Genomic DNA, 13391 nt, shown 5'->3' on the forward strand with positions numbered 1-13391 from the left:
TCCTTCTGAGACTCTAATCAAATGTATGTTAGATCTTTTAAGATACCACCATATCTTCTATATATCTCAATATCTGTTCCATAATTTTCATCATTTTACTTTTGTTTTATATTCTGGATAATTTGACCATTTCACTAATTCTTCCCTCAGCTGTGCCCAATCTGCTGTTAATCCAGCCATTGAAACTTAAATTACAGTTATTGTATTTTTTAATTTCGAAGAGTTTTATTTGGTCTTTTTTCACATCTTCTAGAATTCTTGCAGATATTTTTTTAAATTTTTTTCAGAATTCTTGCAGATATTTTAAAGCTTAATCTTCTTTAAACATAGCAAACAAACCTTTTCTATGATTTCTATCTGATAATTCCAATACCTGAAATATTTGTTACTGATGTTTGTGCTTGTGATCCTCATTGAGTTCTTGTTTCATTTTGAGCTTCATTATTTATTTATTTATTTATTTATTTATTTATTTTGCGGTATGCGGGCCTCTCACTGTTGTGGCCTCTCCCGTTGTGGAGCACAGGCTCTGGACGCGCAGGCTCAGCGGCCATGGCTCACGGGCCCAGCCGCTCCACAGCATGTGGGATCTTCCCGGACCGAGGCACGAACCCGTGTCCCCTGCATCAGCAGGCAGACTCCCAACCGCTGTGCCACCAGGGAAGCCCCATTATTTATTTTTTTGTGTGTTTTTGAAAATTTTATTTTTCTTACTCATTTGAGAGTTATTGAAACTTCTTAATGCAATCTGTTGTTATATAGTGCAAAAATCTTCTTAAAGTCTACTGTTTATTATTATATATATTTTAATTGAAGTATAGTTGCAGTCATTCAGTTATATATATATTCTTTTTCAGATTCTTTTCCCTTACAGGTTATTACAAAATTGAGTATAGCTGCCTATAGGTCCTTGTTGGTTATCTATTTTGTATATAGTTGTGTGTGTATGTTAATCCCCACTTTATCCCTCCCCTCCCCCACCCCTTTCCACTTTGGCAACCATAAATTTGTTTTCTACGTCTGTGGGTCTATTTCCGTTTTGTAAATAAGTTAATTTGTATCTTTAAAAAAAATTATGATATAAGTGATATCATATATTTGTCTTTCTCTGTCTGGCTTACTTCACTTAGTATGATAATGAGCTTCCTTATTTTTGAATATGTGATGCTTCTTGGCCTTGGAAAATTAGTGGCGATACTTTGAGGCTTAGGAAAACTTTCCCTGGAGAGGGTGTATGTGTATTTTGCAATATCCTTGTGCACTGTCAGTTACTTTAAACTGAATTCATAAGTCAAAATTTGGCTCACCCAGGGGGTACAAAGAATCTGGGCTGCAAATCTGTGTGAGGCCAGCCCATGGTCCATTTCCCAGGATAAGTCCTTTTTACTGATTCTCCCTGCTCTCTTCAGCACAGTGGGAACAATCCCTACAGTCCCTGCTGGGGAGGGGAGTGCAGGTAGGTCCACTTTTGGGTATACCTTTACTCTGAAGGTAGAGCCTTTGGGGTCCTAATTTAATGTGATCTCTTGTTAGACTCCCACTTTAGCAGCCTGGCTTTTAATTTCTGAACTTTATGCTCAATGAAGTCTGCCAAAAAGTTCATTTTGGGCAGGGTTGCAAACGCTCTGAAGAAAACAGAGGCTTTGGCTCAGCTTGCTTCTCTACAAACCCACTTTCCCAGAGGCTTTGGTCTTTATCCTGTCATCTTTTTCATACCTTTAGCATATGTATACATATATACTTTGTGTGTGTGTGTGTATATATATATATAATGTGTGTATACATATATATGTTTATGTATACATATATTAAATACATACATACATACACACACACATTAATTTGTTTTCAGGGGAAGGGGTGGTTTGAATATCCTAGCCCCTGTTTCTGAAAAGAAAGCAGTTAGCTAACTTTTTAAATCACTTTGGTGGGGACTGTGAAAGCTGACACAGCTATTAACATTCATGTTAGATTTCTACCCAGGGAAGAAAGACATTCTCCCTCTGCTTCAAGCACTTTAAAAAGGGAAACACTTTTTTTCATAATGATTCTAGTAGCTAACTAACTCCTTTCCCAAGAGCAACAGAAATCACCAGTAACTACCAGGATACCTGGTCTAGAGATGCATTAGGTGGGTTAATAGTGCTGAATGGTGAGTGAAAGGAACAGGTTCTGTCTTTTAAGGCAGATGAATGCAGTGCTCTGAGAAAGAGGGCCGAACGACCAGTCATTATATTACACATTGAGGCCTGATTATTTACAGGGCAATTTTGAAAGGTTAGTAAGCTACCTAATGGTTAAGAGGGTCATGGAGAGCAGAGATCCTCTTGGGAAATATCTTGTGCTGGTGTTTAAAAAAAAGTAATTAAATTATTGTGAAATATTTCAAGTGCATAGTCAACAAATCTCATATACTTGACATCCAGCTTTATCAATTTTAATCTTATGCCATATAAAGGGGAGCAGAATATATCATCCCCAAATAAGTCTCCGGCATAAGGATTATCTTGAGCTGGTTATTTTTAAGGAAGAGCAGACAGAGGAGGAGCTCTGGAAACTGAAAAGAAGTTATCTTTTTGTAAGAGACATTTACAGTTATAAGGGAAATCTCCATTTGTAAGGGTGTCTCCCTCTCTGTACCTGGAAGAAAAGGACAATTCTATATTTCTAGGAAATCTTTATCAACTCCAATATCTGGCCTCCCCTAGCCTCAAAACTTCTTTTGTCTTTAGCTAGAGATGGTATTTAAGGTGGTGGCCAGGGCCATTTCAGAAAGTTACTCAGTTTCCTGGCCTCTCCCATGTGTATAGGAAGTATTTATTAAACTTTTGTTTTTCTCGCATTAATCTGTCTTTTATTACAAGAGTGTCTAAGCTGAGAACCTAGAAGGGTAGAGGGAAAATTATTCTTTCTTCCTCTACACATATTTGCCTCAGATTTTATTAAAAGATTAAGCCTTAGAGATACAGTTCAAGCACCCATGTATCCCTTGCAAATGCCTTCTCGTTAGTCTTGAAAATAAACTGTGTTCCTCATTCTTCTGTGTATTTTATATATACATGTTTATGTATCCATGTTAATGGATGCTTTTTAATTTTATCATGTATAGGTATCCCTCTGAATTAGGCTTTGGACCTTTATTTTTGTTGATAAATGCCATTCTGGTTTATTCATTTTAACTGTTCTAGTGTATGAATATGCCACTATTTATTTATTTTCCTGTTAATGAACATTTAAGCTGTTTCCGATTTTTTTTTTTTGCTATTAAGAACAATGAAGAAACAAACATTCTCGTACAAACATTCTTGTACATGTCTATGTATATACATGTGCAAAAGGATGGCCCAGGGTGCATATTTAGAAGTGGAATTGTGTCATAGCATATAGTGAGTACTTAAACTCCTCTAGCTATTTTCAATTTGCTCTCTAGAATGGTGGTATCAGTTTATAGTTTACCAACAGAATATGAAAGTTCCTTGGTTGGGCTTTATTATGTTTAACCTGCTACTGAGTTAGTGTGGCAATATTTTATTTAGAATTTTTTACATTTATGTTCATTGAACAGATTGGTCTGTAATTTTGTTTTCTTGAACAGTCCATGCTCATTTTCATATCAGAATTATTCTAGCCATGAACATTGAATTGCCTATATTTTCTATTTTTTGAATCCATGAAACAATGGGTATGAGAGAGGAATTATCTGTCCCTTATAAGTTTGGTCAAACTGACCTTTATAATCCTTGGGCTTGGTGTCTTTAGGAACAGGGTTACCGAGTCAATTTCTGTAATAGTGATTGGTTTATTCATGTTTGCTGAATGATTTTGACTATGCTTTGGTAAATTTTACATTTAAAGGAATTATTATTGTTATTATTTTTTGCGGTACCTGGGCCTCTCACTGTTGTGGCCTCTACCGTTGCGGAGCACAGGCTCAGGACGCGCAGGCTCAGCGACCACGGCTCACGGGCTTAGTTGCTCTGCGGCATGTGGGATCTTCCCGGACCGGGGCACGAACCCGTATCCCCTGCATCGGCAGGCGGACTCTCAACCACTGCGCCACCAGGGAAGCCCTAAAGGAATTATTTTTATTATTATTTTTAAAAGGTCAAGTCTTGGGACTTCCCTGGTGACACAGTGGTTGGGAATCTGCCTGCCAATGCAGGGGACACGGGTTCGAGCCCTGGTCCGGGAGGATACCACATGCCGCAGAGCAACTAAGCCCGTGAGCCATGGCTGTTGAGCCCAAGTGCCACAACTACTGAAGCCCGCGCACCTAGAGCCTGTGCTCTGCAACAGGAGAGGCCACTGCAGTGAGAGGCCCACGCACCATGGTGAGGAGTGGCCCCTGCTCGCCACAACTAGAGAAAGCCCGCACACAGCAGAAGACTCAACACAGCCAAAAATAAATAAATTAATTTTAAAAGGCCAAGTCTTTATTTATTTTTATTTGGCTGCGTTGGGTCTTCGTTGCTGTGGGTGGGCTTCTCACTGCAGTGGCTTCTCTTATTGCGCAGCACGGGCTCTAGGTGTGTGGGCTTCAGTAGTTGTGGCTCGCGGGGTCAGTAGTTGCAGCTCCTGGGTTCTAGAGTGCAGGCTCAGTAGTTGTGGCACATGGGCTTAGTTGCTCTGTGGCATATGGGATCTTCCTGGACCAGGGCTCGAACCTGTGTCCCCTGCATCGGCAGGCGGATTCTTATGTAGTTTTAGCTGTTAGCTTTTATGTTCTTGCATGTTTCTTTCTTCCTTTAGTGAGGGTCTGTGGGTGGTAGACCTTGCAGAGTTAAGTGGTAGTGTAACTGTTTGTTATTTTGCCTCAGGTCTTTGAAGATAATTACTCCATTGTTTTTTTGGTTTCTACTTTTTAAACTGCTGTTAAATTTCAAGTAATTGGTGCACAGTCTGTCATTCACACTGTACAGTTTTACTGTGATATACCAGGCAATATACCCAGGTTTATTTTGATTAATCGTCATTCTCAGTGATGATCTCTTCAGATACTGCTTGTCTACTATTCTTTGCTTGTTCTTCTGTGACTCTGACTCCTATTATGTAGCTGCTGGAACCATTTATTCTAGCCACCATTCCTCTTGATTACATTTTCATATTTGTGTGGCATTCTGGATGGGTACCCAATACTACCGTCCAATTTGGTAGTTTACTTTTAGCCAGTGTCCAGTCTAATTTCAATGACAAAATTTTTGTATTTTTCAAGAGTTCTAAATGTTTCCTTAGTTTGGCTCAGTTCCCAGTATTAAAGTTATGACTCTTGTCTGTCTTTCTCACAGCTTCTAAGTGGTTTTTCTGGTGGTTCTGAAAGAAATTTATCCTGTGTACTTAAGCTTGGCTAGACCTTTTCGTTTTCATCGTTTTGGTCTATCTATCTGTCATTGGCATGAATTGGAGCAAAGGGGTTTTCCAGATGGGAACTGCGTGATCTGGAAGCTCCCTTGGGTGGCTCTTATCAGCCACTGCCCAGTGTCAGGGCCTGGCCTAACTTGTGATAGTAGGGCGTGGGGAGGAAGTCCCATTGCAGAATGCTGGGAACACACCGAGCCTACTTGGGGAAGTCTTCGAAATGGTTAGTACAAATGCTGTCAGAAAGAGCCATTTCAGCTTGGCTAAAGACAGATCTTTCTGTCAAGGGGTCTCCCTGCACCAGTCAGTCTTACCTTCTCACACTATTAGCACAGAGGTTAAATGGTCAACGGTCAGCTGGCCAGGGTTCAAACTTGCTTCTGTCTTGAACTACTTGGGGAAAGTTTCTTAACCTCTTTATATTCATTTCTATAGCTATAAAATGGGAATTTAAAAAAAAACACCTAACACATGCGTATATTGCAAAAGGATTTCCACAGTAAGGTTAGTTGAGATTCATCACTTTGCAATACAGTTGACTCTTGAACAACACAGGTTTGAACCGCACGGGTCCACTTATACACAGATTTTTTTCACTAAGTACATACTATAGTACTACACGATTGAAGCCATGGATGTGGAACTGCAGGTACGGAGGGCCAACGGTAAAGTTATGTGTGGATTTTCCCCTGCGTGGACGGTTGGCGCCCCTAAACCCCAGACTGTTCAAGCGTTAACTATATGTGTATGTCAAGTCATTAAACTTATACAGTGCTGTATGTCAATCATATCTCAATAAAACTGAAAAAAGCAGAACAAAACGCTCCAAATACCATCTAACACGAAGGGTTCTGGGAGGTTAAGTAAGATAATACATTAAAACATGTAGATATGTACCTGGCATATAATTTTAAGCTCTTTGTTTTTATAATTATCATTGACTAGTCTAATGAGAAAGATAGTGTTACCTTTTTAGATACTAAAATGTGATATTTGGACGTGCTTGAGATATGCTTAATGGAGACAGTCTTCTAATCTTTTACCCCCAAGTTAAATGGGGAGCATACCTCCCTAACACAGCCTCAAGTACGATCAGTCTAATGTTTTCCTTTGTCTCTCAAACACCCCTGAATTTTTTAATCAAAAATTTGCATTTTGGCAACAAATTGTCTCATTGTTCTTTATGAATTAGTTTTTTCATCCTGGCTAGATGGTTACAAAGTTGAGGCCAGCAATTTTATCTTCTCTACCTCTTTATCCCTGTACAAGTGGAACGCAGGTAGGGGTTCAGTATGTATTTATCCAGTGGCTCAATTATATGGAGTAAAGCAGCTCAGAAATCTGAAGGTGGTTGATGAACAGGAACACAATTCTTAGGCCATAAGGGCTCTGGGGCACTTACCCAGGTCTTCATTTCCATTGCCTGGTGCAGGAGGATTGTGGCGAGGGAAACGGTGTTGATGGGTGTCCCAAAGGTAAAGATGTCGATGTCAGAATCCTTGTAGGTCTGCAGAGGAGGAACAAACAGGCACTGGCAGATGTGCCCATGGACTGAAGGCCTTGGCTTTGACAAGTGATTGTAAAACATCAGTGAAGGCAGGTGTCAAGGGAGGGGCAGGCTGGGGAGAAGGCATCCAGCTGCCATCACGTGGAGCTGACCCAAGGGACAGACAAGAGGAGGAGTGAGTTGACAGGACTAAACTCTTGAAAAAGCATTTGCAAAGGAAGCCATGATGAGTATTCCAGAACACTGCAGAAGGAGTCAAGAAAGAATTTACTGAGTACCTACCAGGCACAATGCCAACTGCTAAAGACACTGCTGTGTCCACTTTCAAGGAGTTTAGAGACCGACTAGGCAGGGCAAATGTGGTACAATTTTAGGGTATAAATGCTATAATGGCAGCACGTACAAGGAGCGCTGGGAGTAGAGAAGAGGAATCAGCTGAGAGAGACTATAATAAGAGGATTGAAAAGAAAAGAGAGAGGAAAGGCAAAGGCCACAACTGAGGGTGAAAAGTCCAAATCGTCCTAGATGGTAGGTCTGTTGAGCACACAGTAAGGGCAAAAGGTGACGCAGGAAAGGCAAGCAGAGGCCTGACCAGGGAGGGTATTGTAAACCAGGAAATTCAAAGAAAGCACAAAATGCCCACCTCAACACTCATCGTGTTGCTATTTGCAAACGAACACGAGCCAGAGACTAGACACCACTGGCTTCCTGGGAGCAATTACCCCACACCTGAGTTCCCTGTCTAGGATGAATACAGATATCCTATGCTATATAAATTCTCACTCTTTAAACTGGGGAACCAAACTGAGATGGGGCTGGAATCCCTTACTATCTGCATTCTTGTTTTTATTTCATAGAATGTAGTATCTCTTATTATCAGAACTTCATGCCTTGACCTTGGAAGGTCAAATCTAAATATAAACCAAGGGTTGCAAATTCAAATACCTTCAGTGCTCAAGTAAGAAGCGGTAAATGAGTGAAGAAGGCCAGGCATGACACAAAAGGGCATGGTGGGGACTATGGCAAACTGGAGCACATGCCCCCCATCTAAGCCGGGCAGTGAGTCAACTCTGGATTCTCGCCACGAGGGAAAAATGACCCAGTGTAATAATAGCTTTCAGTGTTTCAGAAGCTGGCAGAAATGAAGACGTTTTGGTAAAATATTCTGACTTTTTGAATACCAGGGTAGGGTGGAGTCTGCAGGCCTCCTCTTTGGAGCCCCTGCTCTGAATATTAGGAAACTATTAGTCTGGGATTTCATATAAACAGGACCAGTTCTACCCTGCTATTTGTACGGTTAGAATGGGGCCATACAACTTACCAGGTAGGGGATAAAGAAACAGACGAGGCTCTGGTAGAACGCATCCGCCATGGAAATCCAGAAAGTCAGCAGGTTATAGCACTGGCAGGAAATAACACATCGACAGTAACCACCATCAAAGCAAGCCTCTGTTCTTTGTAAGCAACTTTCTTGTGCATGGCTGGACTAGACAACACGGCACTTACAATGCTTCTTATCTTAGAGGCAATAGAATGGAACGATTAAGAGCATGGGCCTGGGGGTGACAGACCTCAGGTCCAGTTCCAGCACTGTGTGGCCTTAGTGAAAGTCACTAAGCTTCTTTGAGCATTGTTTCCTCTTCCTTAGAAAGTAGAGAAAAACACCACCAGCTATTTCCTTGGGTTTCAAGAGGTCTAAATGCAATTGTGCTTTGGTAGCTAGTAAAGGCTCAGCTACCAAATTATTACCAAATGATAATGAATGGTTATCATTCATTAGCACATTGTTAGTGCTCATACAAACTTGGTAAGTTTAGAGATTCTGAGGTTTCTGAATAGCATCTGAAAGAGAACCCTCAATCACAGCCCAGGGTCATAGGTTCCCAAGATCTCAGTGGCTGCAGAGACAACCTTTCTCATTTTGTGCTTCACTCCTCTTGCCTTCCCTGGGAAAAGTGAAACTGTTCACATTGTATGTTTTTGCCACATTAACTTCTTTTAATGTTAGTTACTCAAGGAAGACATCATGCAGCTAGCTCGCCTCTGGGAAGGGGACAGTTAGAAGGGCCCAGGATGTATGCGTGCCCTCGCCACCTCTCCCTTGCTTGAAGTGCTGGGGTTGCTGTGTTGCTCTCCACCTGTCTCTGGTTGAGGATGGGGCTTGGTTCTTCACTGGCTGTCCCCAAAATATCACCAGCTCTCAAGCACCACATCTGGCTTTGCCCTCCTTTTCCCCAGGTGCAAAGGTACCCTTGTGCATATCGACATCCCTTTTCCCAGAGCTCCCCCTTCGAGGCAGTCAGGTCCCCTCTCTGCCTCCTGCATCCAAGTTCCTGACCCGTGTCTGTGCTAGTCGGGCTGCCTGCTGTGTGACTTCTCCAGATCATTTAGGGCATCAGTGTGGCCTCTGTGCCTTGTAAGAGACTGTTCTGTGGTTTTAGTCCAGGGGTTCCCAAACCAAGCCTTGGGCATTCTGTTGAAAGCCTACAGACAAGGACCAGATAAGGGTGATGGGATCTTTCTGTAAGCCCTCTTCCCCTTTAACTAGGGCAGTCCCGTATTAACGTGTGATGTAATTAAGAAATAACTGAAAAGAAAAATACCCACTGATCTGGTCCATCACCTTCAACAGCAAATGAGAAACAGGCCAGAAGCAGGGAGCAGTGTTTCCGGGTCACATGGGAGGTAAGTGGCAGAGTGGTGACCAGAACACAGGACCGCCAGCCCAGCACTCCTCCTCTGACACCTCAAGGGAGGAGCTGGAGGTCACCTCCCCGCCTGCCCGAGCCCCTTACCTCAGAGTTCTGACCACTCTTGTACAGCTCAGGCAACGCCAGGAGTGTTTCCATAGAGACGTCTTTATCGAGGACTCCGAAGACAAGAGGAGGCAAGGAGGTGAAGAAGAGATTGAAGAAGATCAATTGCCAGTAATCGATCATGGTGGAGCCAGAGAAACCACAGAAGAACTGGTACCAGAAGAGCAGGTTGACGTAGCCCTGCAGGCAGAGGGTGCGGCCTTGTGAGTGAGGACCCGCGGGCAGCCGGGTCACCAGATGCTGCTTAGGAGCTCTGACAAGTCCCTACTCAGACTTGAAGCTTCAGTTTCCTTGTTTGTGACAGACAAGGTTGTATAAGGACTGCAGGTAATTTTCATCCCTTAGATTCTACCATTACCACTTCTACTACTACTACTAACCTTCTTTAGGACCTGAAAGGAATTCCACCGATTTGTTAAGTATACGTTGTCAAGAGCATAGGGTTTTGGAGGCAGAGAGGACTGGTTTTGAATCCCCAGTTGGGTCATGTACTAGCTTGAGTCACACCCCAGTTGGGTGTGAACTCGGTCAAATTGCTTAGCCTTTCTGAACGTCATCTTGCCATCTTTCGGATACGATTAGTAGTACCTAGACCATGACATGTGATACCAAAAGGCAGTAGTTGTGATTAGCAGTATGGTAAGAGGAAGGGATGCTAGAAAGACTTGACCGCGGGCAGGAAGGCTGGCGGGAGGATGACTTCGTGAGGAGGTTGACCTCACAACACTTGCCTCATGCTCACACAGCTCCAAAGGTGAAGAAGAAAACCTTGTGCCTAAGTTGCTTTATGCTTTCGAAAGATCTTTCTACCCAAGACCTCCTCACCTGAGAAGGGCTGGGTCACTATTACTATCTAACATATTGTGATGTGGTTTGGTGACTTGACCAAGGTCACAGAAGCAGCCGGTCCTGGCATTAGAACTAGAACTTCTCAGCTCTACGTGGCTGGGGCACAGAGGCATGAAGGATGTTGTAAGGAAGCTTTCAGTGGGTTTGTGTTCAAGCTAGAGTTCTCATTCCCTGATTGCTGGGCCAGTGTTATTTTTAAGAGCCTCTCTGTTTAGTACTGTAATACTACTAGTAATATTAACATTCACATTAACACCACGATTGTTATTTGAGCTTCTATTTGTGACAGGTGTGTGACATACTATATTAGTGTATACCACATTAGTAGATGTGCAGTATACATAACTTGTCCCATCAACCTGGCAAGATTAATGTCATTGCTAATAATATCATACTACTATATTTATGTATTATTAAATAGTATAACTTGATAATAATGTTAATATTATTTAACATTATCTACAGACAAGGAATCTGAGGCTCTGAGATACTCAGTTACTCCTTGCCTGTGTTCACAGCCAGGAAATGGCACAACCAGCCACTGAGTTTTCAAAGCTTCCTCCTCAACCACGCGCAAGAACTCTTAGTCCCGTTTTTGGATTATATAATAACAATGCTAACCAAGATTCTTCCAGCTGAGGAACTCCATCCTTTGGCTTTTCTGCCAAGGTGACTAATGGGAGGTTTCCTGGCTCTGAAGGAGACCCCGGTGCTCTGAGACACCCTGGATGGACCTTGCATCTCTCTGTCTGAGGGCCGGGCTCCCCTCCATTGCTGCTCTGGGGCTTCCGGTCATCCCGCTCCCACTCCAGTCCTGTGATGCTGTGAGGGCTTTTCTCCTATGAGTTGTGGTGAAGTTCTTTCTCAGAGGAGGAGATTTGGGAAGGAGAGGGCTTGGTCTGTTTCCTCTGCTGTAGGTAGGTTTGAAATATACTATGGGCAGACACTGAGTCCCCAAATCAACATCACCCACTTGTGCACTTGACAGGATTGGTTTAAGAAGAACCAAAGTGCTAAAGTCTCCTTGATACTAGGGTTCAGCAACTGCATGAGGCTTTGACTGCTTGTTTTTTTTTTTTTTAAGCCCTTTGAGCACCTTGCTTCTTCCTCCCCAGCTAGCTGGGTAAGACAATAACTCTTATCTTCATGTATGCACAGGCATAGGGTAAGTGACTACACCAAAGTCCCTCTGCCAGTTGGGCCCGGAACTGTGACTTGAGGTTGTAGAACCTTAGGACGCCAGGGCTGGAAGTGACGCCATCTACAGACGAGGCCAAGAATAGCAACCGAGACTCCTAAAGCGCATCTTATGTGCCAAACTCTGTTCTGACTCACTCAGTCCATCTACCAGCCTTATGAGGATATCACTACTATCCTCATTTTACAATTGAGAAAACCGAGCCTCAGAGAGGTCAAATCATGGGGCTGGGGTTACAGACTAGTAAGTAACAAAGCTGGAGTCCAGACCTAGATGTTCTGGCTAAACAATATACTACTAAACAACCAATGGATCACTGAAGAAATCAAAGAGGAAATAAAAAAATACCTAGAGACAAAAGACAATGAAAAACATGATCATCCAAAACCCATGGGACGCAGCAAAAGCAGTTCTAAGAGGAAAGTCTATAGAAATACAATCTTACCTCAGGAAACAAGAAACATCACAAATAAACACCTAACCTTATACCCAAAACAACTAGAGAGTGACAAACAAAACCCAAAGTTAGTAGAAGGAAGGAAATCTTAAACATCAGAGCAGAAACAAATGAAATAGAGATGAAGAAAACAATAGAAAAAGATCAATGAAACTAAAAGCTGGCTCTTTGAAAGACAAAATTGATAAACCTTTAGTGAGACTCATCCAGAAAAAAAGGGAGAGGGCTCGTATCAATAAAATTAGAAGTGGAAAAGGAGAAGTTACAATGGACACCACAGAAATACAAAGGATCGTATGAGATCACTATACACCAATAAAATGGACAACCTGGAAGAAATGGACAAATTCTCAGAAAGGTATAACCTTCCAAGACCCAACCAGGAAGAAATAGAAAATATGAACAGAACAATCACAAGTACTGAAATCGAAACTGTGATTAAAAATTTCCAGCAAACCAAAGTCCAGGACCAGATGGCTTCACAATCGAATTCTTTCAAACATTTAGAGAATAATTAACACCTATCCTTCTGAAACTATTTCAAAACATTGCAAGGAAGGAACACTCCCAAACTCATTCTATGAGGCCACCATCACCCTGATACCAAAACCAGACAAAGTTACCACACATGAAAAAAATTACAGGCCAATACCATTGATGAACATAGATGCAAAAATCCTCAACAAAACACTAGCAAACCAAATCCAACGATACACTAAAAGGATTGTGCACCCTTATCAAGTGGGGTTTATCCCAGGGATGCAAGGATTTTTCAATATCCACAAATCATTGTGATACACTACATCGACAAATTGAAGGATAAAAACCATATGATTATCTCAATAGATGCAGAAAAAGCTTTTGACAAAATTCAACACCCACTTATGATAAAAACTCTCCAGAAAGTGGGCATAGAGGGCACCTACCTCAACCTAATAAAGGCCATATATGATAAACAGCAAACAACATTCTCATTGGTGAAAAGCTGAAAGCATTTCCTCTAAGGTAAGCAACAAGACAAGGATGTCCAGTCTTGCCACTTTTATTCAACATAGTCTTGGAAGTCCTAGCCATGGCAATCAGAGAAGGAAAAGAAATAATAGGAATCCAAATTGGAAAAGAAATGTAAAACTGTCACTGTTTGCAGATCACATGATACTATATATAGACAATCCTAAAGATGCTACCAGAAAACTACTAGAGCTCATC

The 13391-nt window shown here is 41.9% G+C and overlaps 1 protein-coding gene and 1 long non-coding RNA gene across 4 annotated transcripts in view; one reads left to right on the plus strand and one right to left on the minus strand.

Moving 5' to 3' along the window:
- The window catches only part of LOC132518560 (uncharacterized), a 144140-nt gene that overhangs the window by 128208 nt on the left and 2541 nt on the right, over positions 1-13391 (plus strand). The gene's annotated exons all lie outside the window — the stretch shown is intronic.
- ATP10B (ATPase phospholipid transporting 10B (putative)) overlaps positions 1-13391 on the minus strand; it is a 123534-nt gene that overhangs the window by 9319 nt on the left and 100824 nt on the right. The window contains exons 18-20 of the mRNA XM_060146524.1: positions 9658-9858; positions 8184-8264; positions 6758-6862 (exon numbers count right to left, since the gene is read on the minus strand). Of these exons, the coding sequence (XP_060002507.1) occupies positions 6758-6862; positions 8184-8264; positions 9658-9858 (387 nt within the window). The remainder of the gene's footprint in view (positions 1-6757; positions 6863-8183; positions 8265-9657; positions 9859-13391) is intronic.

Source organism: Lagenorhynchus albirostris, chromosome 3 (genome assembly GCF_949774975.1).
Source record: "Lagenorhynchus albirostris chromosome 3, mLagAlb1.1, whole genome shotgun sequence".
Taxonomy (NCBI): Eukaryota; Metazoa; Chordata; class Mammalia; order Artiodactyla; family Delphinidae; genus Lagenorhynchus; species Lagenorhynchus albirostris.